The following is a 24,176-nucleotide window of genomic DNA, read 5'->3' on the forward strand; positions in this document are numbered from 1 at the left end:
ACTCCGGTTGTCAGGTTTGACTGGAGGCGCTTTCACCCGCTGAATCACCTCACTGCCCCTCCCCCGATGTCTACTTGTGTCTTCCCACTACCTCTGAACCCCTTCTTCCCAAAAGTCCCCCTTTTACTGAGAAGGATGTGGAGGTGGGGTGGGGTGTAATTTACTGGAACACAGAACCCATGGTCTGGGTTGAAATTTCGAACCTGAGAATTCTTTGTTGCCCTGTGCATTTTTCGATACTCAGCAGCAACCTTGCTCTGTACCCCCTGAGTGTGATAGCAACCCCTCCCCCGCCATACACACACACACACACACACACACACACACACACACACACACACACACACACACACCCTTATGCACCCAAAATGTCTCCAGATGGACAAAAGGGCCTCTGGTTGTAAACCACTGGCCTGGTCCAATGCCGTTATTTCACAGAGATTTAGCCATCAAGCCAGCCTGAGAGCTGGCTCTTTCTGCCTGCCTCAAGCATCCCTGTGCACGGTCTGGGTCCTGCAGGGGTGGTACAGGGAGTGTAGGTGGGATAAGCCCCCGGATGTCTTCAGAAGTCTCTCTCGTCCAACTCCTGTTCCTCATTCCCTTCCAGTCCTCTCCTCAGGGTCTCCAGGGCGAGTTCTTCCACCAGTCTCTAGGGGTTACAGTCGACTTCCTTCCCCTCTCCCTCCCTCTTTGGAATTAAAATCCACATATGAAAATACCTTTATATATATATATATATATATATATATATATATATATATATATATATATATAAAGAAAATAGTAAAATTGGGAAGCAGCACCATTGGATTGGCTCCAGTTCCTTTAAGTAGCGTTTAGGAAGCTACAAGTTAGGTCAAGGCAGCCCTAGGCAGATATTGGAATTCAATTAAAGCCCACGAGTGGGGCCTGTGACCCCCATTTTCAAGGTAATTGCTTCTTGGGCTCCGAGTGAATGCGGCCATCGCCCTGTCATTAGGCAGGCAGCCGGCTAATCGCTACGCGCCTGACAGAGCCTCGCGAGGCAGGAATTGCCAACAGCTGGGGCAAGCCGGTACTGGGGAGCTGTGCTTGACTGCCCTCCAGCGAGGGCTTGTTTCTTTCCTCCTTAGAAGGGAGCCACCCTGCTAAGATAAGGACCCGGGCAGGGGCATGCCTCCAGTCTGAGATTGCCTCACGTAGAAAGGACTAGGACGGTCTCTAGTGGCGCACCTGGCTCCAGTCAGCTGATCGTGGCCTCCTGGCACGGAGTTGGAGTCTGAAGTCCTCATTTAGCTGGGTTTCTAGCAATATCTGGAGCATGGATGCAGCCAGAAGCGTATCCCAGGGTTGCGGTCTCCCAGGGGTCTTCCTCTAAGATCTGACAGGACACACCCAAGATTCAGAAGGTATGTGTGGAGAGCAGAAAGGACGGACAGGTGAAGGGACTTTGGCTGCTGGCCAAACCTTCCTCAGCTCCCATTTGGTCCCTAGGGCATTCAAATCCCCTTGGGGAAGGTGGGCCTAGAGATGGAGTCTCTTCCAGAACTTGCTTCATGCAAGGTTCTGTGGTGGACCCGAGGCCTTGGCACCGGAGGTGGTGGGCTGCTTGGTCTGGACCGCCGAGAGAATTATTTAGGGGATGTATGTGAAATGTTGACTTGATATTTTTCTTAAGAGGAGGAGGGAGTTTGGAGTTGTAGCTTGTCCCAGACTATGCAAGGTCTGTGAAGCCGTCCCAGGGCTTCCTGTCTGTCTTCACTCCAGGAGGTGACAGTGAGGTGACAGGCTGAGCAGGACTCAGGTGGTGGAAGTTTAGAAGGGACAGAATGGTGGAGAGGCTGCCTTAGCACCAGCTTCTGTGAACCCAGAGGCTGAGGTGAAGCAGAGGAATGCCGAGTTAGGAATCCTGGCTCAGACTGCTGCTGCATAGTGGATGAGTTAGTTGGCCTTCATGGCTGTCCCCTGTCTCTGAAGTGGGGATAGCAAAGATCCTTGTGACCTTTAAAAACTACCGCCAAGCCCAAAAGCTCTAATGCTGTGGGGAGCCTTGGGTACCCACTGAGCTGGGTGCAAGACCTGCTCTTCCTCATCCTCAGGGGTAGAGAGGAATCCTGTTATCTGGACCCTCTCTGCTTCCTCTGGTGCAGCTCTCGGCCTGTTTGGCTCTGGAATTGAAGCGGTTAGACAACTCCCCTAAGTTTAACTCAAATTATGAACCTCACAACCGAAGCATCTAATCAGCTAGCAGAAGCATGAAGCGTGAGGTGTGTAATCCGGTTACACATGCTCTTCAAGCAAGATCTCCCAGCAGCCTCTGCTTCCAGCCACACCTGCCAATCCCAGACCATGGGCACTAGGCACTCAGGGATGGAGTGTCCAGGAACCACCGCGGGGACATGAGCTCTGATGTGTCAAGGATGGAGAAGTGGATGTTCAGGAGTGTGCTTGGTTCTGTGTTTCTCAGCCCTCTGGGGGTTAAGGGCGGAAGGTCGAATCACTCACTTCCTTTCTTCTCACAATGGAGAAGTGCCAGTATTAGGAAGAACAGTAAAAAGTGGAGGCAGGTGGCCTCAGACCTCGCCATTGATGACATTTCTCGACCATTGAGAAAGCTTCAGCTGAAAGCCGCGTGACCCTCTCACTCAGACTAAACCGGTATTTTTGAGTACTTTGTGCTTTGAAGCTGGAGGACAGGATACAAAGGATAGACACAGCCTGAGGGTGGCTGCATCCTGCTTGCCTGCCCAGGGAAGTGACTGGTCGTGCTTCTACCTACCTAAGAGTCAGATCATTGCCAGCTGTTCCTGGCCCCACCAAGGAGAAAACTTGGCTTCACTGTGTATTGTCACCAAGACCACTGCTGGCAGACCCTTCACCCAGAGAGCGCTGCCATCCACATGCATCCATTCCTACCTTGTGGCAGAACTTACAGCTTGGCTCTTCCGTCACTGTCTGCAGTCTTCTGGGCCAGCCCCATGGTACCATCAGACCACCCCGAGGAGACCGTGGGGTGTTTGTGGCTGTCCAGAGCCAGCTGCTCTTCTTGACTTGGTTGCAGAGGATGCTCCTTGCTGAGACACCGAGGGACACCATGGTCTCATCTGAGGAGCTGCCATCTTTTGTTGGGAGTTTCTGCTGGAGATTTATCTGTGGATATTGTCTGCCCCGCCGACACTGCTGTTCCAGCTTCCTCTCACTGGGCCTCCAAGGCTGCATCAGCCACCTTTGGATAAGGCTCTCTGCTGACTGTTTCCCTACCTCTCTGCTGCTCACCTTCTCCAACATTCCCCGTACCCAGAATGTGGGTAGAGGGATGTGCCAGGACTGGTGGAGGTGCTGGATGGATAATGCGACAGCCCAGTCTTCCTGAAGCTCCTAAGTTGCTTAAAGGTGACAGTGATGGTTGTACCTCTTTGCGAAGGTTGCTTGCACTCCAATGTTGCTTTTCCATGGAATAATGTGAGTTCTGCACAACCCAGGGGTGAGCTTCACTCTGGTGTCCATTTTGTAAGAAAACGGGGCCCAGAGAGGTCCAATGGCTTGTCCAGGGACTCATCGCTGATAGATGGAGCTGGCAATCCACCTCCAGCTGCTCCGCCTGAACCCAGGATCTGAGTTCTCCAAACTGGAAAAGGACATTTCCTCTGACCAGAAGAGTGAGAAGGCAGTCTGTTTTGACTGGGCAGAGTGGAGTAGGAGAAGAGACCTTACTGGGAAGGAGGAGAGTCCCGGTGTTCGGACGCATCTTTGGAAGACCCACGGTCTTCGATTAATCTACACAGTCTTGCATGTCTGTGGCCGGCCACGCCCCCTTTTGTCTCTTTAAGGCATCTTGTTTTACTAGTTCTGCATTGTGCATTGTGGATTATGTACTCAAGTCCTTGCTTTCTGGGGTTTTGTTAAGTAATTATCACCAGCAGAATTACAGGACTTCCCAACAAGAGGTTTAAAACCAACGGGGCCCCAGTGGAGAGTCTTTGTAACGTTATCTCGATAAAGATAATGTGTGGTCCAGCCATACCATGGAATACTAAATAGTCATCCAAAAGGAAAGGCATTAGGTTTTTTGTTGTTTTTTTTTTTTTTTTTTGGTTTTTTTTTCTCAGAACACTTTTTAAATCGGGTCATATAACAGTATGGTCAGCAAGGGCTCGTGTGTGGAGAATCACATGGAAAGCTGTAGATCTGAAAAATCTGGATTCCAGACAAGCTGACGGTGGCTTGGGAGAGCAGGATGAATGGGGAACTTAAAAAGAAAAAAACTTTTAAATCTTAAAAGCCATTTTTTTTTTTTTTTACCATGAGTATGTGTTATTTTTGTAAAGATCCTGAAAATTCATTTTCTTTAAAAGGGAAGGTGGGGGAAGCTGTGTTTAGCTCCTGTCAGAGTTCAGTCTTACCGAGAGGGCTGGCGGTCTGCCTGGCACACCTGTGAGTCTGTTCCAAGAGCTCCCTAAGGGTCCGCTGTGTCGCTAGCAGACCTGGAGTCACATCACTCACTCTTAAGGCCAGTGGCCACCAAATGCTTGCACAGGTGCCTAGCAGTGGGGGGGTCATCTCAGGTCCTCTGGGGTTCAGGGCAATGTCTGTGGGTGCCCAATCCTACAAATAGAGCTAAGGAATGGAGCCTCTGGGGCCAGAAGTGTAAGGCGGCCAGAGCAGGCTTGACTTGGAGGTAGGCTAGGTCAGCAGTTTGTGGGGAACATGGAAGCTTTTCATCCTTGAGCAAACATCTGTAAGGATTCCCCGGGCCCTGCTGACTTTGAGAACTGCCGTTTCACAGGGACAGGTACACACTCCCTCAGCCAGGTGCGACGGCTTGGCTTATTACGTCATTGCCATGTATCTCCCTTACCTCCTCCCTCTTGCTTTGAAGTTCTTTGGAACGCTCTGTAGATGATGTTAGTGGTTGACAGATAAAGAGTTCAAATCCCATTTAGGACTCATGGGACTTGGGCTGCCCACTCCAGTGCCCCTGGGTCCATCAGTTTGGTGTCTGTAAAATGGGCAGAACCCTTTCCCAACTGGGTGACTGTCAGAATCACGGGATCTATCTGGATAATGCCCAGGGATTTATATGCACATGCAGGTGGCCTTAGTCAAGAAGAATGATGTGTGCATGGGTGAGGACAAGCATGCCCAAGGCCCCAGCCAGTCCCAAGAAATAGTTCCATCTCTGAGAAATGCTTGAAACCATATAACCTGTCCCCCAATGCCAGTGGTTCTTGGCATAGTCTCATGAATAAGGGAGCATTCTGTCTTGGCTGCTGGGGGAGCATGGAAGCCTCTGAGCTAGGAGCTTGGGCTTGGGGGCAAAATGAGATGGGGAGCCTTGAGACTGGCAGTGGGAAGAGGGGTCAGACCTCAGAGTCCCGGGGTTAGGTGTGGTGAGGAATGAGAAAATGGCAGTTGTTGTGTGGGGCTGGGAATGCAGAGGTGGTTAGAACAGTGGGAGAGCCCTGTGGAAGTGCCGGGGACTGCCATGAAGCCCACTGGGCAGTGGCCGCGTGCCCAAGCCCCCATTACCCTACCGTAGCCCCCTGCAATAGGCGCTGCCTCCCCTGCTTTTGCAGAGGAAGAAATTTGAGGCTCAGGGAGTTGATTCCCTGCCCCAGCCATGCAGAGAGTAAGCACCAGAACCGGGACGTGGCTCCTGACCTATCTGGTTTCAAAGGCTCTGCTCTTCCCGGGTCTGTGGTTCTGTGTTCTCTCCTCTGATGGCCGAGGACAGCAGCTCTCATTTCACCAGCCCTGGTACTTCTCTGCTCTGGCCTACCCTGCCCCCACTCCCCGAGCCTTTGGGCCTCTTCAGAATCACAGAGGCGTTGCCCAGGTTCCAGCTGTGGGTGGGAGGCGCTGGCTGCTGATGTTAAAAGGCATGTATGCATGAGCTATGAGCTTAAAAATGGATTCCTCTCAATTGAAAGGAAGCCCTAGTGACCGTGTGGGTTTTAAATGCATGCATTATTTATCTTGGGCTTGGAAACGGGCATGGGAAACTGTCCTGAAACTGGAGCTGGGGGATGACGATGGAAGACATAAATCTTCTACGTTGCAGTCCATTAACAGATTTTGTTTGGCAAGATGAGCATGTGGGCTGAGGGGGCAAGTGTGGGGGCTGGGGGGTGGAGGGGGGGGGCGCAAGTTTCCCTGTCGCTTATCAGTGGAGGAGCGAGAGGGAGGGGCAGAGGTGACCCATCCTCTGCCCTGCCTGACCTGTCATGGCTTACCACCAACTTCATTGCAGCAGCAACAACTCCAGGCACAGCACCTCTCCCATGCCACGCATGGTCCCCCGGTCCAGCTGCCGCCCCACCCGTCAGGCCTCCAACCTCCTGGGATCCCCCCAGTGACAGGAAGCAGCTCCGGGCTGCTGGCCCTTGGTGCCCTGGGCAGCCAAGCCCACTTGGCGGTGAAGGATGAGAAGAACCACCATGAACTGGATCACAGAGGTGTGGCTCTGGGTGGGCTGGTGGGGGCAGGGTGGGCTGGGGCTGGGCAACACACTGCACATGGACATGGCAGGCGCTGTCACCTAGTGTCTAGAGTTAGATGACCCGCCCTGGAAGGCAGTCTTAATTTATCCAGAACAGCCCCCATCTTCCCAATAGCACCCTGCCTGTTCTTTAGGGCCAGCCTAGCATGTCCTTCTGGATGCTTTGGTGATTGGATGGGGGCCTTTGTTTCCAGAAGCACTTGAGTCGGGGCCCCAGTGTCGACGTATGTCGCTGTCTTCCTCTGTCTTGTGAAGTTCCTAGCAGTGCAGAGGCCTTAAAAGAGGCACACAGTTAGCACTCAAGCACTGCTGGGAGTGTTGCTCAGTGGGTAGGGTACTTGCCCAGCAGGGCCCGAGCCCTGAGTTCATTCCTCGGCACCCTAAAAACTAGGGGTGGAAGCGCATGGCTGTAAACCCAGCACTGGGAGGTGGAGGCAGCATGCAGAAGTTTATGGTAATTCTCAGCTGTGTAGTGAGTTCAGGGTCCAGCCCTGGGTATTTGGGACCCTGCCTCAGGCTAGTGAGTGGAGCATCTTAAAGTGCAGGTCTCAGCAATACTCCAGCGGAGGGGTGAGTAGGAAGATGAGGCTCTTTCAGGGGACAGCACTGTTAGGACTCAGGAGGACATCAAGTTCAAAAGCACCTGGCGCCATGCGGCCCCTTAAGAAAGTCGCCAGCTTAGACGTTTGTTTGGCTTTTAGGTATTTACTGGGCCACACGGCCAACATCTTCCCAACTCCCAGGGACTTTGGGGGAGGAGTCACCGTCCTAGCCCTAGTCCACGCTGTGTCCTAGGAACCAGAGGCCACCTGTTTTGTCCCCTTTGGGCAGAGGAGGAGAGGACCATGGGAGCTGCTGCTTTGCTGGACTGGTGTAACCAGAGGCCTAAGCATTTGGGGGCATTTTGGCAAAGAAATGGAGAATGGTGTTAAGAAAACTAACCAGTAAAAGTCACTCCTAAATTCCATTGAATTTTTGTTTTGTTTTGTTTTTTTTAAGCAGTAACCTTCCCAGCTTCTGCTTGTAATTCCAGAAAGTTCAGTGACCTACAAGCCAGGTTCCTCAGACACGTCGGGGAGAAGAGGCTGATGGCCTCGCAGGCCATTCTGGGGACTGGTGGGAGGGGACTGCTGGGATTAGAATTGGGGTGCGCGATTTCCAAACTGAGAACTGCCACCCAGGGACATAGGGTAGGTCCTTGGGTGACAGGTCTAGCATCAGGCTAACCAGTGAGAGGTGGCTTTAGCAAATCACAGGTTAGCTGAGTTGAGAATGACCTTTTACCTGATTTTTTTTTTTTTCCGTTTTTCCCGTTTCCTTGGGGGTCCTGACCCTCCTCCTGTCCTGATCTTCCCGCCCCACAGAGAGAGAGTCCAGCGCGGTAAGTGTGGGTGCTCTGGATCTTGGTGTGGGGGTGGGTACGGGAGGAGGGTGGGCCTGCCTGGGGGCTCGTTCCTAGAACTAGAGGCCTGGCAAGTAGCCAGTGCTGCCCACAGCTAACCCCCGAGTTCCCCGTTCTGCTCTGTGAGTGGCAGCTGGGGGTTTTTAGTCATTTGTTTCTGTGTGCCCAAAGCTGGAAGACCTGGCTTCAGGGCTGGTGTGGGGGTGACAGTGTCTCCATTACAGATGCGTGCTGGGGTAGGAGTTGCTGTCCTCTGTTAAAGCGACCCTCTGTTAGGGAAGCCTGTGATCTCCAGGTGGTAGGCGCTTGCCTGAGTGAGCTCTGACTCCCCCTTACAGAAGTGGTCAGCTGGTGGCCTCAGCCTTGCATCTTCCAAGGGGCTTTTTGGAGTCATTGGGCTGAGCCGAGGACTCCAAATCCTGGTGTGTTCCCATGTCTCTTAAGCCACGGTTCATCCACCCTGTAGGCTGGATGCTTGCTCCCAGCATTATCCTGAATCCTCCTTCCTTCAGATGCCTGAGGTTTCTCTCTGCTCTGCACTTTTACTCACGTTAAGAAAGTGCTAGCAAGCAGGCATTAAGGCCAGGCCGCCTGCGTGTCTGCCAGCTCAGAGATTTGCTGTAAATCTTTCTGATCACACTGAGGCTCCGAGGTTCTGTTTCAAGTGAATAAGCCCTCTGAATAAGCGCAGTGGAGTCTGGATAAAAAAAAAAAAAAAATCCTCCAGCGATTAGCAAAGCTATTTTATTCCTCATCGCCATGCTCATATCCGGGACCATCTAATCTGCTAGGATGGCTTTGGTTATTACCTCATGTTAAGTAGGACTTGGAATGTCAGACCGTTAACTAGCCATCCAGGCAGCAGCCTCCTCAGGAAGCTCCCTCGCCCTGACCTGCCTTCCTTTCCCACCCCTGCCTCCACCCAGACTGTTTTCAAACCTCTTGTTAGTAGGAGTCGGCTGTCTCCTCTCGCCCTGCCTGCGTGCTCAGAAATCCAGGTCCCCGCTTGGGCTCAGGAATGGCTAGGCACAGAAGAAAGGAATGATTAAAGCTGAAAATCCATTTTGATTGCTTTGGTGTTGATCCTTAAATAGTGGCTTTTTTTTTTTTTTTTTTTGAGAGGCAGTTTGCCTACATAGAAGGCTGGATCATGTGTGCATCCATCCGTGTGGTGTCTGCTCCCCCCACCCCCAATCCAGTCTCAGCCTTATGAGATGTTGGGTAGTGTCCTCCGTTACCTTATGCATACCATGGGAGTTCCCTTGCTCAGAGAGCCTCTTGGCTTTGATAGGAAGACCTCTTCTAACAGGCCTCTTTACTTGGCCAGCCTTCTCCAGGAAGTGGGTGGTTGAAGCCCGACACCCTCCTCCTTGTACCTATTCGCTTTTGGCCTTGTTCCCTATTGAAAGCTTTCTGCTACAAACTCGGAGAGACCCCAGGCTCTCAGTCCTTTGCCCCATAATGCTCCCTGGCATCTGATCTGGGCGGACTCCAACACAGGGACTGGAGAATGAACTGGAATGAATCCCATGCCATCCTAGGGCTGGGCAGCTCAGAGTGGGTCCTAGTGTGCGTAGGGGGTGGGGTGGGGACCGTGTCCTCACCGCCATGGTGTTGGATGGTGGAGATTGAAATAATCAGCCTTAGGAAAACAGGTTGTCAACAGCCGAGGCCTCCGGCAGGAAGGACAAGGTTGTGTCAGAGAGGGGAGGGGCCGGGTGGACAGGCTGGAAGCTGTCCCAGAGGGGTTAGTCTGGAGTCCAATTAGAGGGAGCTTCATTCATATTTCCTTGCCTAGCTGAAGCAATAAAAAATACTTAGTTTTTTGGCTGCCTGCCAACCAGAGGCGGGCTGGATCGATGCCGCTAAATGCCTGACATGGCTCTCCGGTAGCGGCGGCGAGGGTTTTCAGCCTGACTGCATGAGAAGAAAGAGTTCCCTGTTCTCGCACTAGGTCGCAAGGAGAAACACGAGCAGCCACCCGGTCCCCTCCCTCCTCTCCATCACCCGCCCTCGCAGGGGCAGCCAGCCTGAGGGGCTGGAAGCATTTCTGCTTAGCACGGTGTGGCCGCCACCATCGGAGGAAATGAAATGATGGTGATTTTTTTTTTCTCTCTCTCCTTTCTGCCTGTGCTTGCAGCAACTAATTGAATTGCGGCTGTGTGCGCATCGCCGCCGCTCCGAGGCTGCGGGGAAGGTTGAGCTGCGGTTCCATTATAACCTCCATTTTTTTTCTTCAAGGCTTGATAACTCTGCCATTTTAATTTGCTTCAGGCAGAAACTTGGCAGGGAAGGGCTGCCCAGAAAGCCAGCTTAAGAAAGGAAATTAAGTTCTGCGGCTGGCTCCCTTCCGCCCTGTTCCCCAAACCCATCCACCTGCTGGTCACCCCGTTCCCTCTCAGTGAGCCCCGTCCCCGGGCCAGCATTGGCCTCTAGTAAAATGGGGGAAGGAGAAGTGAAGATCACCCCCACTTGCCTTCAGTGCCCTTCTTTGTGAGCAGATCTCGCTCTGTGTTCCCACGTGACTCCACCATGCATCTTTAGCCTGCCTCCATCTGCGGACTTGTGACCACTCTCTTCCCTAGACCGCCCTGGGGGGACAGAGAAGGTCTTATTCATTCCGTCACTCCTGACATCGGTGTCAGTCTGAGCGTGGGGAGGTCTATCAGTTACTTTGCTCATCACTTGATACAATGGCTGGATGAGGAAGGGCTATTTATTTGGTTCACGGTTTTGAGAGGGTACGATCCATTATGGCTACAGGAACAGCTTGTGGCTGGGGCAGCAGAGGTGTGAGGTGGCTTACAGTTAGGAAGAGTCTGAGGTAGATCAGAACTTGCCTATAATCCTCTATGGCCTTGTGTCTGCCAGCCAGACTCTGTATCCAGAAGGTTCTAAGACCTCTCCAAACAGTGCCCTCAGCTGGGACCAAGTGTTCTTCTAACACATTAGCCTGTGGGGGGCGTTTCACATTCGAGCCGTGGCAGGATGGTGCTGGAGGGATACACTGAGTTCTTAGAACGTATCCTGGAGGGGCTCCAGGCCCTCAAGGTCTGCAAACAGCCCTTGCCAGAGGCTCCCCCTCCATGGGCACAGCCTCAGGACACCCCATTTCCAGCCTTCCCTGCTGCACCTCTGCCTCAGATTTTGTTATTTCTCAGGCCTTTTGTCCCTAAGGATTCTCGTCCCTACTCTGTAGCGGAGGAAGAACTGAGAACTCTCATTGCTCTGCCCAGCGTGAAGCCCCTGGATGTCCCTAGGGTGCCGTCTGCTGGAGACCATAGCTTGGTCTGCAACCACACAGGACCCCTGCTGTCTAACTTGGACACTTGTCCCCTCCCTGAGGGGGTCCTGTCTTTTCGAGGGAAGAGTCCCGCAGGCTTTGTGTCTTCATGACTTGGTTTCTCTGCAGTTTGCCTGATAGAGACTTGGCTGTGGAGGAGCAGGGTCTCCAAGTTGCTCTTTTATACTTAGTGCTTTGTCGGCCGCCCCAGCGCCCTGCCGAACTTACAATGGAAGTTCTATGCCTGCCCCTGTCTGTGGCTCAGGTCTTAAAAGACTCCTCTTTCCTTTGAGTAAATTGAGTGACAGGTGCCCCTTGCCCTCATGGGACTTGGCGTCAGAGCAGGAAACAGCCCACTCACTGCAGGGTTCACTATTGGATAAGCAGCACTTTGCTTCCAAAAAAACGAAGATAGTTTGGGGAAGCTCCCAGGGACCCAAGGTGCCCTGGGAGTATCCTGGGTGGACCGGATCTGCAGACACAGGGTGTCTGCCCACTTCCTTCTTCTGGCCCTCTGTCATCTGCTCTTGTTGAGTCAGGGAGGCTGTGTGCAATATTACATTCAGCATGGAGTTCTGACCCCGAGATCCTCTTCTTCCAGAACAATTCAGTGTCACCCTCAGAAAGCCTCCGGGCCAGCGAGAAGCACCGGGGATCCGCAGACTACAACATGGAAGCCAAGAAGCGGAAAGCAGAGGAGAAGGACAGCCTGAGCCGATACGTATGTAGGGGCTGGCCAGTGGCATCATCGGAGAGGGCTGTGTGCTGGGCTGTGGCCCCCACTCTAGTAGTTGGATACTGAGTCTAGAGACTGGCAGTGGGATGGGGCCCAAGGGGAGGCTCATACATGTCCTGTGGTCAGGTGAGACATTGGGGGAGAAATGGACAGGGGAATTGTCCCAGCCTTCATGGGCTCTGGGGAGAGCTGAAGGCTCATGTGGACAGTTTTCTGCTGCATCCACGCTCAGAGAGAGTTCCCTGGTGTCCCTGGGTTTGCGCCTCACAGTCCTCCCGGTACACCCCAGGCACTCAGCCACTGTCATGTAACAACCAGCTAGCATGACCCTGACCTTTGAAGTCCCAGTGGGGGCATGACTATGTGTCCTCCATTGCCAGACTGGACAAGGGTGAGATGTGAGACTAGAGGGGCTTGGACCAAAGCCCCCTTTGGCCCTGCTGGCTGCCCTGTGGCTCTGACCATGTTATACAGAGCTCAGCCGCACTGTGAAGTGAAGCTAGTCTCCTGCCCCGGAGGGATGGGGGTGCAAAGATGAGACTTGCCTTCTGAATGACGGCAGCCAGACTAGCAGCTGGGAAGGAGGTTCTGGCTTTGAAAGCTCAGGACTGAGATAATGAGGCTGCTTATTCCAGAGCCCCAGAGGCTGAGCTAGGAAGGACCCAGAAGGAAGGCCAGTTCCTGCTTGGGTTGCTGGTCAGAAAGGCAGAGGGTGCAGAAGTGGAGACAGCTTGGGCTCTGGGGTTTGACGGTGGGGGTGGGGGCGAGGTTTTAGGGTGAAGTTGCTTGAGCAGATCCGGAGTTGGTGTGGGCTCTGATTGGCCGCCCGGCTTCTCTTTGGCTCACAGGACAGTGACGGTGACAAGAGTGACGACCTGGTGGTGGACGTCTCCAACGAGGTAAGGGTAGGCCCCAGGTGTAGGGCGACCCCTGGATGGGGTGCTTTGGGACAGATTCTCTGTGGGTAAGGTCTGTTCTTCCTGCCGTCTGAGCAGGGCAATGGGACCTCTGTTCTTGGAGCATCAGGGAAGCAGGAGGGCAGGGTGGGCCTTTGATGTGTGGCGGCCTGGTATGTGGGTGCTGGAAGGTCCCAAGTAGCAGTGGTCTTCAGTTCCCATCGTTTTTTCCAGGTGGCCATTTACAACCTTGCCAGTTAGTGTTCTGGACTTGTATGTGACCTGTAGCGGGTCACTCCGCCCGGGCTCCAGGCCCTTGTTCACCCCACCTGTGAGGTGAAGGGCTCAGGCTCTAGGTTGGTCAGAGCTAACTGCCTACCACCCAAGTCCTCTGCCTTCCTGTTGCCAGGGCAGGGACACCCGCTTGCAGCTTCAGAACTCTGTAACACTTCTGTTTTCAGGACCCAGCGACGCCTCGGGTGAGCCCAGCACACTCCCCTCCTGAAAATGGGCTGGACAAAGCGCGTGGCCTGAAGAAGGACGCCCCCACCAGCCCGGCCTCGGTGGCTTCTTCCAGTAGCACACCGTCCTCCAAGACAAAAGACCTTGGTCATGTATGTCGGGGGTGGGGAAGGGGGCAAATGGGAGGTGTGCAGAGGCCAGAGCTTGAGCTGTGCTGCTCACAGGGTGGGAGCTGGGGTGTGGGAAGAAGTGGCCATTGGGACTGGCTGCATCTAAGTCATTAGGCTGAGCCTCTCACTGCTGAATGTATCCGAGCCTTGGTCCCTGCCTCTTTAAGTTAGAGCCTTCACCACCATCCCTGCCAAGTAGGGACTTCTGTTCAACCCATGCTTGGCTTCATGTGGGACCAGGGCGGGCTAGGCATTTTGCCCAGCCCTTGGGAGAAAGGAATCCTCACGGCGTCTCTTGGTCTCTGTCTTCCCTTCTCAGAATGACAAATCTTCCACACCTGGGCTCAAATCCAACACACCAACGCCAAGGAATGATGCCCCAACTCCAGGCACCAGCACCACCCCGGGGCTCCGGTCAATGCCGGGCAAACCTCCAGGCATGGACCCGATAGGTATAATGGGTAGGCACCATGGACCCCGGTCGATCTGGTTGGGGAAGGGAGGGTGGTCTTTGGCCAGGCTGGAACCAAACAGTTGGTCGGGAGCATAGGAGTGTGTTTAAGCTGGGGCTTCGAAGGTCTGCCTGGTGATTTGCAACATCAGGTTTAAGGAAATAGAAGCGTGGACCTCGGACACCGCTCTAGCAGGGCTTATGAGGATCTTGGACACTGGTACATCAGAGTCTTCAAGGCTGCTCCTAGGCCAGGTGTGTGGAAGGAGTATCTGATAGGCTATTAGACTAGACCTGTGTCCACTTCTGTTAACGGTTTTGTGAGGCCCTGAGCAAGCCCTCTTCTCTGGGCCTCATGTGCTGCCCTTTGAGAAGAAGTGAGCCCACCCTTGGGCTCTCAAGTCAAGAATCCAGTTAGGTAGGTTCTTCGTAGGCTGCTACAGAATGCAGGAGGGCTGTGGCCCAAGCTATGTCTAGCAGAAGGATGAGCCTGCTCTCGGTAATGCCCACTCCCCCACTGATGCCGGCCTCTTGGTTCACCTCCTCACAGCCTCGGCCCTGCGCACACCCATCTCCATCACCAGCTCCTACGCGGCACCCTTTGCCATGATGAGCCACCATGAGATGAATGGCTCCCTCACCAGCCCCAGCGCCTACGCCGGCCTACACAACATCCCTCCCCAGATGAGTGCCGCCGCCGCCGCTGCAGCTGCCGCCTATGGCCGATCGCCAATGGTGAGCTTTGGAGCTGTACGTAGACCTTTTGGCTCCTTTTGTGGGGGAGGGCACTGGGCAGGGAGTGGGAGCTGGCAGGGTTGGTGTGGTACTTGTCCCTGCATGCTGAAGGGACCCTTAGGCATTTCCTTAGTTAGGGTTTTTATTGCTCTGATGAAACACCATGACATAAAGCAACTTGGGGAGGAAAGGGTTCATTTTGTCCTCAGTTCCAATATAACAGTTCATCATCGAAAGCAGTGAGGGCAGGAACTCAAGCAGGGCAGGAGCTGATACAGTGGCCACAGAGGCTGCTGCTTACTGGCTTGCTCCCCATGGCTTGCTCTGCCTGATTTCTTATAGAACCCCGAACCAGCAGCCCAGGTACAGCACCGCCCACAATGGGCTGGGCCCTTCCCCATCAATCACTAATTAAGGCCTTACAGCAGGATCTTATGGAGGCATTTTATCAATCGAGGTTCTCTTCTTTCGGGTGACTCTAACTTGTGTCAGGTTGACCGAAAACTAGCCAGCACAGGTGTGGACACCTGACCACCTGTTTCAGAAGGAGTTTCCGTATTAGGTGGCACTCCTGGGCCTCAGCCCACCTGCCTATTGGTTTCGGATAACTCAAGATAGCTCCGGAACTGCTCTTTCTAGTGTGAGGCCAGGGCTTAGACCCTGAAAGGGGATCAGAGTCCCAACAAGAGCTTAGTGACATCTGGCCAGGTAGCAGGGGTTTGGGAGGTGGGGCTGGTGGTGACAATTGCTGTGGACAAACAGGATTAAGGCTGGCAGAGAGGACAGTTTTCCTCTACTCTTCCTGTACCTGGGGTGGCCTGATGGAGTTGAAGACTAGCTGTGTTACAGTTTTTTTCCTTAGGTGTGATAGAGAGTGAATTCGGCAGAAAACTTTAGGTTCGTTAAGATAAGGTAGCTAATGGAGTATTTCTTTTAAGTTGCCAAACACAAATGAACTGGAATTCATTACATTGTGAATGTAATCTGTACTTGGTAATTATTCTTACTGTGTACAGTCTTACTATGTTAAAGTTAAAACCTTTCATTTTTTTGTTTAGACAAAAAAGGGGGAAATGTAGAATATTTATTTCAAGGTGTGTTACTTTTGTTTATGCTCTAGAACGTTTGTTTAATGACGCAAAGATGTGTTTGATAAAATAAAATTCACCTGTGGTCAGGAGGCTGCGTCAGCAACTAGCTGACAGGAAGGTGGTAGGGAGGAGCCCGGTGGAGAAGGGTTTATAGGGGGCTGAGGTGGCTTTTTGGAGGACGCCAGCTAGGAGAGGAGGTGAGCTACTTGCTCTTGAGCCCCCGAAGAGCGGAATTCCACCCGAACCTTTGACTCTTGCGTTCTTTAGTGGGAGAGAGGGTTAGCTAAGTTCACTTTGTAGTTTCGCGAGAGTTGGGGCCCGAGAGAACAGATTCCCTTGTGGCCTCAGCCCTGCTGGTAGCAACAGAGAGTCACAGTTGCTGATTCAGACAGCTGTGGCTTCAAAGGCAGCCACCACTGAAATAAAGGACAAGAGTGGCCCTTCTCCACAGGCTCACGGCACGCTCAGGAATGAGAGCAATGGGGCAGGGCCCACTCTGTCGGGCAGAGCAGAGAGGATACTGGTGAAGAGATGGGGTTTGGATGGCCGTCCTGTGTATTACTGTCCCAGCAGGACATGCGGCCTTCTCTGACATGGGCCCAACTCAGCAGTGCTTTCCCCTGGTTCTGGGGAAGTTACAGGGTGCATGCAGCAGGCCCGGATGATTGTGGCCACGGGGAACCTGGGGAATGTGTGGTGGCAAACGGACTCAGAGCCACTCTTTCTTTACAGGTTGGTTTTGACCCTCACCCCCCGATGCGGGCCACAGGCTTGACCTCAGGTCTCGCCTCCATTCCTGGAGGGAAACCGTAAGTGCTTGGCCGGTCTTCTTGCATGCTTCATGGGGTAGACAAGGCTAATTCCCTCCCTCCCTCCATCCCCTGAGCACAGGGTCTTGCTGGATGCAACACCTTAGGCAAGGTCATGACCCAAGGAAACCAAAAACTCACTCTGCCAGGGCAACTGAGGGATGCAGAAGTCTGGATATTTGGCTCCGGGAGGTCAGAGTGCCTGTAAGCAGAGTACATGGATCTCTGTGGACCCTGGAGACCTCTTCCTTGCCTCTAGTACCCCTGCTCTTCTGTAGAGCACATTACCCGGCTCTTTGCCCCGTGGGTTATTGGGAAATTGAAGGCTGAGCCATGCATACCACATAAAAACTTGCCCTGTACTTTAAGAAATCACGTGCCATCATGGCCATTGAGAAGGCACCCACAGTAACATGGGCAGAACAAACTGGATCCCTGTGACTCATTGTTTGCCGTTAGAGGAACAGGAAGGTGGTTTCATCCATCACCACCACCACCACTCCCCCCCCCCCCCCCCCCCCCGCGCGTGCGCGCGCACACACACACACACACACACACACAGAGGAGGGAGGAGAGAGGGCATTCCATAACACCCATGGAGCTCCTGATTTGGAGCAAGGATGTACAATTGGAATAAAATTCAAGGTTGAAATATTAAGTAGGTCCTCACCTGATGGAGCCATCCCAGTACCAAGGAGCTCCAGGATTTCAGGGATTTGGGAGAGAGGAGCTTGGAATCGGGGCAGAAAATCATGGTGTGTCTATACGGTGACTTGGAAAGGGCCTGAGGTACCCCCATCCCCCAGGGTGGATGGCAGGAGTGACCCACCTCCTTCTTGCAGGGCGTACTCCTTCCATGTGAGCGCCGATGGGCAGATGCAGCCTGTGCCCTTCCCCCATGATGCGCTGGCAGGCCCCGGAATTCCCAGGCATGCCCGGCAGATCAACACGCTCAGCCACGGGGAGGTGGTGTGTGCGGTGACCATCAGCAACCCCACCCGTCACGTCTACACAGGTGGTAAGGGCTGCGTGAAGATATGGGACATCAGCCAGCCCGGCAGCAAGAGTCCCATCTCCCAGCTGGACTGCCTGGTGAGAATCCAGGGCATCTTCTGTAGCATGTAGGGGCCAGAGGAGAGCAGGGCAGATCAGCTGTGGGGGGAGGACTCCAGGTCTATGGCCAGGCTCAGCTCTGGGTAAGCTGGTGAACCACTCTGAGCCTTAGTTAGGGACATCTGCAAGGGGAGACGACAGCAGGACTCTTAGGCTCAAGACTTTGGAGAAAGGTGTGAGACATTGAATTAGGTGTAGATTTGAGGATGGAGTCGTCTTTTAGGAGCTTAGGCACCTCATACGGATGCTAAGTTACCTAATGGGGCTTTCTTGGTCCACGAGAAAGCAGGTGGGTAGCACTCAACCCTGTTCTTCTCCTTCCAGAACAGGGATAACTACATCCGCTCGTGCAAGCTTCTCCCTGATGGGCGCACGCTCATTGTGGGTGGTGAGGCCAGCACGCTCACCATCTGGGACCTGGCCTCGCCCACGCCCCGCATCAAGGCTGAGCTGACTTCCTCAGCTCCAGCCTGTTATGCCCTGGCCATCAGCCCTGATGCCAAAGTGTGTTTCTCCTGCTGCAGCGATGGGAACATTGCAGTGTGGGACCTGCACAACCAGACCCTGGTCAGGTGAGCCTGGCGAGGGGGCAGCTGGGGGTGTTTCTGCCCAGCCAGCCCATGAACTGGCTCTCTTCGAGGCGTGAGGGGTGGTCGGGTGCAAAGGGAAAGGGCCGCTGGTGGAGGTCTCCTTGAGGAGCTTGGGGAAAAGGTATGGGGTGGGGGAGGCCGAACTTGGGGCAGCTTGAGTGGAGACAGCAGAGGGCGGGAGAAAGAACAGCGTGGCTTCGTGGTGAGGCCTGGCTGGGGCCGAGCTGCCGAGCTTTGTGTCTGCCTCCAAGACACCATGTGCAGCTCCCTTGGGTTCTGTGTGAGCTGGGGGTGGTGCCGTGTCCCCTGCGTCACACCACCCTGTGCAGTGGTGACAGCCGTGTCTGCCCACAGTCACGTCTCAGTGTGAGACACTCGGGCGTGTTTTGGACTGTAGCATTCTAGACTGTGTAGCCTGAGGAGGCCAGTTAGATAGAGACTCTGCAGGCGGGGCCTGCTACCCTAAACATCAAACAGAATTGTTTGAACAGAGGGGGCTCCCCAGGGGCCCCACCTGGATACACATGGAATCAAGGGGTTACCCCTTTTCTCAGGGAACCTGCCCTTGGTAGCACCCCTGAGTGGAGTGGGAGGGGCCTGGTCTCTGGTGCTGCTTCATGCTCTCCAAGGGTTCGAGCGAGGCATGTGATGCAGCCCTTTGGGCCCCAGCTCCCCTCTAGCTTGGCTGCAGGGCTGGCCTCCTCCCTGGGGTGATTAGTAGTCAGGGCCTTCCTGGGGCTCACCTTTCTTCCTTGCTTGGCCTTCACAGGCAGTTCCAGGGCCACACAGATGGGGCCAGCTGTATAGACATCTCTCATGACGGCACTAAGCTATGGACCGGGGGCCTGGACAACACCGTGCGCTCCTGGGACCTGCGTGAGGGACGTCAGCTGCAGCAACACGATTTCACCTCCCAGGTCTGTAGCCCAAGCGCTCTGCTCCCTCCCCTCTCAGGCCCCAGCACCTGTCAGGGGACAGAGGGACCACACAGGGTCCTGACTGCCAAGGGACCAGCATGAGCCGCCTGGGAAGGTTTCTTGGAAGAAGCAGTCGTAGGGTAGGGTGGGCGTGGCCTTGGAGAGGGACACACTTGACTCATCCTACTTTTCCACAGCTTGCTCCCTGTGTTCCTCGGTTTGCTCATAGCTCCCTCCCACCTCTGGTGTGAGCGCCTGACTCAAGGCTCCTAAAAACCTTGACCATGATCATGGGTATTTCTGGCTTTTAGACTTGCTTCATTACTTTAGCATTCAGTACCTTAATGTGAAGTGTGGGTAGTTACTGATTTCTTAAGGAATGAGCACAGCTTGCAAAGTCAGCGAAGGACAGCCCCCTCCTGCTCTGCCCTCAGAGCCAGCTTCCTCGGTGGGGGGTACAAATGACCCCCTCCTCCCGGAGGAGGCAACAGGCAGCTGGTTGGTGGGCTTGGTTTGTGAGTGGTGGGGGTGGAGTGAGAAGGGAACTGTCCCAGCCCTGGGGGCAGAGGGGACACCGAACCATCTCTCCCCGCAGATCTTCTCCCTGGGCTACTGCCCCACTGGGGAGTGGCTGGCCGTGGGCATGGAGAGCAGCAATGTGGAGGTCCTGCACCACACCAAGCCCGACAAGTACCAGCTGCACCTGCATGAGAGCTGCGTGCTGTCCCTCAAGTTTGCCTACTGTGGTAAGCCCTGGGACCCCAGCCTGGTCTGATAAAGGCTGAGCAAAGAGTGGGGTCCACAGTCTTTTGAGTAAGCTGAGCCCATGCCCCTCCAATGCCCTGGAGGGGAGAAGTATTTTCCTTGTCCCCCTTCCTTGTCCCTTGGACACAGATGTCACCCTGGTGCCCTGAACTCTCAGGACAGTAGGCCAGAGCCCTTTCATGTTGACCTGGATCTTTTTGAAGATTATAGCTACAGTTTCTGTGCAGCTGTAGACACATGGTGCCGACTCGTAGCCCCAAAGAAACTGGCTGGGAAGAGTGTATGGCTTTGGGGCGGGGGTGGGGGGTGGGGGTGGGGGGGGGGATGTTAGGAGCCACAGCCAGGAACCCACCTGCAGGGGAGTCCTCTCTGACTGTTGGTTCTCCATACTGTTGAGTTTTTGCTGATTCTGGTGCTCTTCATCACCTTCTGGTCATAGACTGGGGAAGGACCAGCTGACCTGCGTGGGGATCTTTTGGGGAGAAGCACTCAACGCAGTTAACTGAATCTTACTTTCTTGTCCTGGCTCCCCCTGGACAGCAGAGAAAGGCATCCTTTAAGTTTCTGAGTCTCGCCTGTCACTGCTTTTCTGGAGTGGGGAACAGCAAACACTAAGCCTGGGTTCAGCATGACTGAGGGCCTTTCCCTGATCGGCAGACACATCTGGGGTGGGTCCTGCTGTGCACAGCAGCCAGCCACAGCCTGAGGGTCCCTTTGCCTCCCCTTGCAGGCAAGTGGTTTGTGAGCACTGGGAAAGACAACCTTCTCAACGCCTGGAGGACGCCTTATGGAGCCAGCATCTTCCAGGTACCCCCTTCTGATCCTCTCCACTCCTTCTGAGTCGGGATGTGGCCGCAGAGATGGGGGGCGGGGGCAGCAGGAGACAGGAGAGGACGACTCTGGAGCCAGGAACAGACCTGGCTCATCCCTGCCTAGCCCCTGCTAGATGGGGGACCCCAGGGGGGAGAATGTGGGGACGAGAGTGAGACACACCCTCTGTTGTGGTCCCCGAGGGTAAGAGCATCTATGAAGGGACTCAGTCACGTGGTACCTGCAGAGTGAAATAAAGTGAGCATGGCTGGGCCCATGGAACAGCCATATCATCCAATGAAACCCGTTCAGGTTGGGATGGCTACCCCGAACCATCAGCGTGGAGAGGCACTAGCATGGGCAAGCATTTTCACAGGTTTTAAGGATCTAGAGCCCACTCCATCTCACACACACACACACACACACACACACACACACACACACACACAGCCCTCCACAATGTAACTCATAATCGCTCACTCTCAGGTTTTTCTTGCTCTTAAACACACACAATCACAGCAAACCACTTCCAGCTTCCTGCTTAAATGCCTTCCCCCATGTGCCACACATGTCCCTTGGAAGGTTTCTCATTTGGTTGGTACCAGTCTTCCTGGTCCAGCTGAGTGTCCGTCTCTGGACGCTGCTGCTGTGGCTCCGAAATGCTCCTTCTCATCGGTAAGCTTAGCAGAGATGCCCAGACACCACAGTGTCCTGTTTGCATCCTCCAGCCTTCTGCCAGCCTTGAGCCTTTCTACTAAAGCCAGCTCATGAGCTGTCCCATGTGGCGAGGCAGGCGGGAGAGGACTCACTCAGCCCGAGGGGAGGTAGGCCTCTCCTTAGCAGTAGGGCTCCAGCCGGAGCTGGAGCGTGGGAAGTGATTTCGTTCAGAGCCCTGGAGTGCCAGGGAGTACCCGGAGTGAATTCCTGTCTGTTTTCTCCCCACACTAAATGTCTTCCTGTTTCTCCATGTCTTCCTTCTCCAGTCGAAAGAATCCTCATCTGTCTTGAGCTGTGACATTTCAGCGGATGACAAATATATTGTAACAGGCTCTGGTGACAAGAAGGCCACAGTTTACGAGGTCATCTACTGAACAAGGACTCTAACAGGCCTGTCAAACTCTGGGAGACACCCACGCAGCCCTGACAGGGAGACGCTGGCCAGGCCCCCCGAGGATGGCAGAGGAATGGGGGAGCAGCATTGTGGGGCTGCCCTCCAGAAGGCGGAGAGGACGCACGCCCCTTCATGGATTGATGTGTCTGACAGACTTGACGGGCTTTCTCTCCTCCCCCTTACCCGTGCTGGCAGATACTTCAAATAGATTTATCTGGAGGCTTCTGCTTCCGTCCCCCCTCCCCCCCTCCACACACACACATGCAGACGCCCTTAGGACTCTGTCTCTCCTCCCCTTTCCGACCTGTCCCCTCCCTACTCTGGGGTGGGGGACACTGGAGTAGACCGTATTGTTGTTCCGGGGAGGGGTGCCTCGTTCTGATGGTGCAGTGCACGAGGTTTATGAACAATGTAAATAAGAGACTGTGGTTGCTGACCGGCCGGCCAGTGAGGGAGGAGGAGGCCCTTCCCACCGAAGCTCGTCGTGTATTTTGCCTGCTGTATTTGTAATCCACTCATGGTGGTGGCTTTTCTTCCTTTCTTTCTTTTTTTATTTTATTTTATTTTTTAACAGATGTTCCTGTGGGGAAGGTAGGCAGGAAGAGAAAGTGGGGGCGCGGAATGAGAAGCTTCCTGGGGGTGGGCAAATCAGCCTGGCCCACTGGGAATGAAGTATACCTCCACACGGGTTGTAGCACCAGTCAGGGCATGTACAGATGGAGTGATAGGCAGGTGGACAGACAAACTGATGGGCGGGCAGGACTGGTGGGATGGGCCAGCCTGGGCTATCATACACACAGGAACAGCGAGGATTTCCTGTGGATTCCTCTGCTCTGTCTGCCTCTCACCTTGCCCTCACATCCGTCCCTCGGCCCCGCTGAGCCCCATCTTCCTCCTCGGTGCACACTCGATCATTGTGAAGAGTGGAAGTTCAAGGGAACGCCCTCTCCGACTCCTCCAGCGCAGCCTAGAAAGGATTCCTTATGGGGGGTGGGGGGCCCAGCGACTCAGCTCAGGGAGCAACCAGAGAAAAACAGCAACTGGTGTGGGTGCTTTTTTTTTTTTTTTTTTAATTTGAATAAAAAGAATTAGAAGTGATATCCTTTCATAAGATGCCTTCTCCCCTTTCCTGCTTTTCAGCCCTTTCTACTCCCTGCAGGGTGAAACGGTAACCCCGCCAGGGTTGTGAGTCTGAGGAGAGGGCTTCTCTTCCCACTCCTGGGTGGGGCTGGGGGCTGGAGGCCACAGCCTGGCGCACTGTGGTAACTCGCAGCTGTCATAGGCTGGGGCAGATGGACCGTTGTCTGCAGGTATCGCCCTTGGGTACCGATGTTTGTGCTATTAGGTTTGTTCGGTTTCGTTTTTTTGGTCTTTTGTTTTATTAAAGAAAAGCTAAAGACCGTGTGAGCCCTGCTGGTGGGCTCTCCATGGATGTAGCATATGGAAGAGAGTTTTTATATTGCATTTTTATGGATTATTTTATAATGTGGGACTCAGTGTAGGAAGAAAGGAGAGCGTCTGTGAATCCTGCCCATCTCCAGTGCTCTGGCTGAGCGGCTGCCCCCAACAGGATGGATGTTGGGACGTGGAAAGGCCATGGCACCCTGCACCTTCCTGAGAGGTGTGTCCTGCCTGTCTGGAGTCTGTCCGTCTGTCTCTGGGTTTCAGATGGTCACTGGCCACCACTTGTTAAGGCTCTAGCCAGAAGGGAGGGTGAGGGTAGAAGAGAGTTATTCCTGAAGAAAAAAGAAAATTGAAAAGTCATTGTAATGAGCTGTTTTTATATTTTTAAAAGTTACTATTTAAAAAGGTTGGTTTGATTGTTGTGTTTTAATTACCTTTTCCTTCCAGTGTGTCAGTCATGCCTGGGAAAGCGGGGGCCGTGGTTGGTCCAATTACATTCTGGAACCTGGGGAGCATCTCATCACGCAGCCCTTTACCCATGTTGCCTCAAAGCCATGTGTTCCTCCTTCCACCCCCTAAAAAGACTGTATGGGACTGTTGGGCTTCCCATAATCTGGAGGCTACATCACAGTCTCGGTCTAAGCACCAGGCAGAAGTAGACTGGGAACCCCTGGCAGAGACGGGTCTCAAGGGGCAGACAGGCCATGGAGTGGCAGCAACCTCGTGTATGGCTGTCTACAGGAAGCCTTTGGGGCAAAATCATTAAGAAATTTCAAGTGAAATATAAGAGTGCCGTGACCTTCAGGATCCTGAAAATCTGCAGGGTTTTTTTTTTTTTCAAGCTTCATTAATGTAGATGTGACAGGAGACGTTGAGTCTCTGGATCACAAATGTGCTTTTAAATGTTGAGCAAGGCAGACAGGGCAAGGCCAGGTGAGTGATCCCGGGAAGGC

At 53.8% G+C, this 24,176-nt stretch overlaps 1 protein-coding gene across 17 annotated transcripts in view; it reads left to right on the top strand.

Annotated features, from left to right (window-relative positions):
- Tle3 (TLE family member 3, transcriptional corepressor) overlaps positions 1–23,630 on the top strand; it is a 47,424-nt gene extending 23,794 nt beyond the window's left edge. For 3 of the 17 annotated variants that reach the window (XM_016003579.3, XM_016003601.3, XM_076576420.1), the window contains 14 exons: positions 6,230–6,434; positions 7,843–7,859; positions 11,765–11,884; positions 12,748–12,798; positions 13,257–13,409; positions 13,747–13,888; positions 14,429–14,628; positions 16,437–16,513; positions 17,356–17,605; positions 17,951–18,198; positions 18,986–19,133; positions 19,729–19,879; positions 20,629–20,705; positions 21,692–23,630. In XM_016003579.3, the coding sequence (XP_015859065.1) occupies positions 6,230–6,434; positions 7,843–7,859; positions 11,765–11,884; positions 12,748–12,798; positions 13,257–13,409; positions 13,747–13,888; positions 14,429–14,628; positions 16,437–16,513; positions 17,356–17,605; positions 17,951–18,198; positions 18,986–19,133; positions 19,729–19,879; positions 20,629–20,705; positions 21,692–21,799 (1,947 nt within the window). In that variant the 3' untranslated portion in view covers positions 21,800–23,630. The remainder of the gene's footprint in view (positions 1–6,229; positions 6,435–7,842; positions 7,860–11,764; positions 11,885–12,747; positions 12,799–13,256; positions 13,410–13,746; positions 13,889–14,428; positions 14,629–16,436; positions 16,514–17,355; positions 17,606–17,950; positions 18,199–18,985; positions 19,134–19,728; positions 19,880–20,628; positions 20,706–21,691) is intronic. The other 14 variants (XM_016003598.3, XM_016003618.3, XM_076576419.1 and 11 more) reach the window with 7 other exon arrangements.
- Positions 23,631–24,176: the final 546 nt, after the last annotated feature.

The sequence above is a fragment of the Peromyscus maniculatus genome, chromosome 7 (assembly GCF_049852395.1).
Source record: "Peromyscus maniculatus bairdii isolate BWxNUB_F1_BW_parent chromosome 7, HU_Pman_BW_mat_3.1, whole genome shotgun sequence".
NCBI classification, from domain to species: Eukaryota; Metazoa; Chordata; class Mammalia; order Rodentia; family Cricetidae; genus Peromyscus; species Peromyscus maniculatus.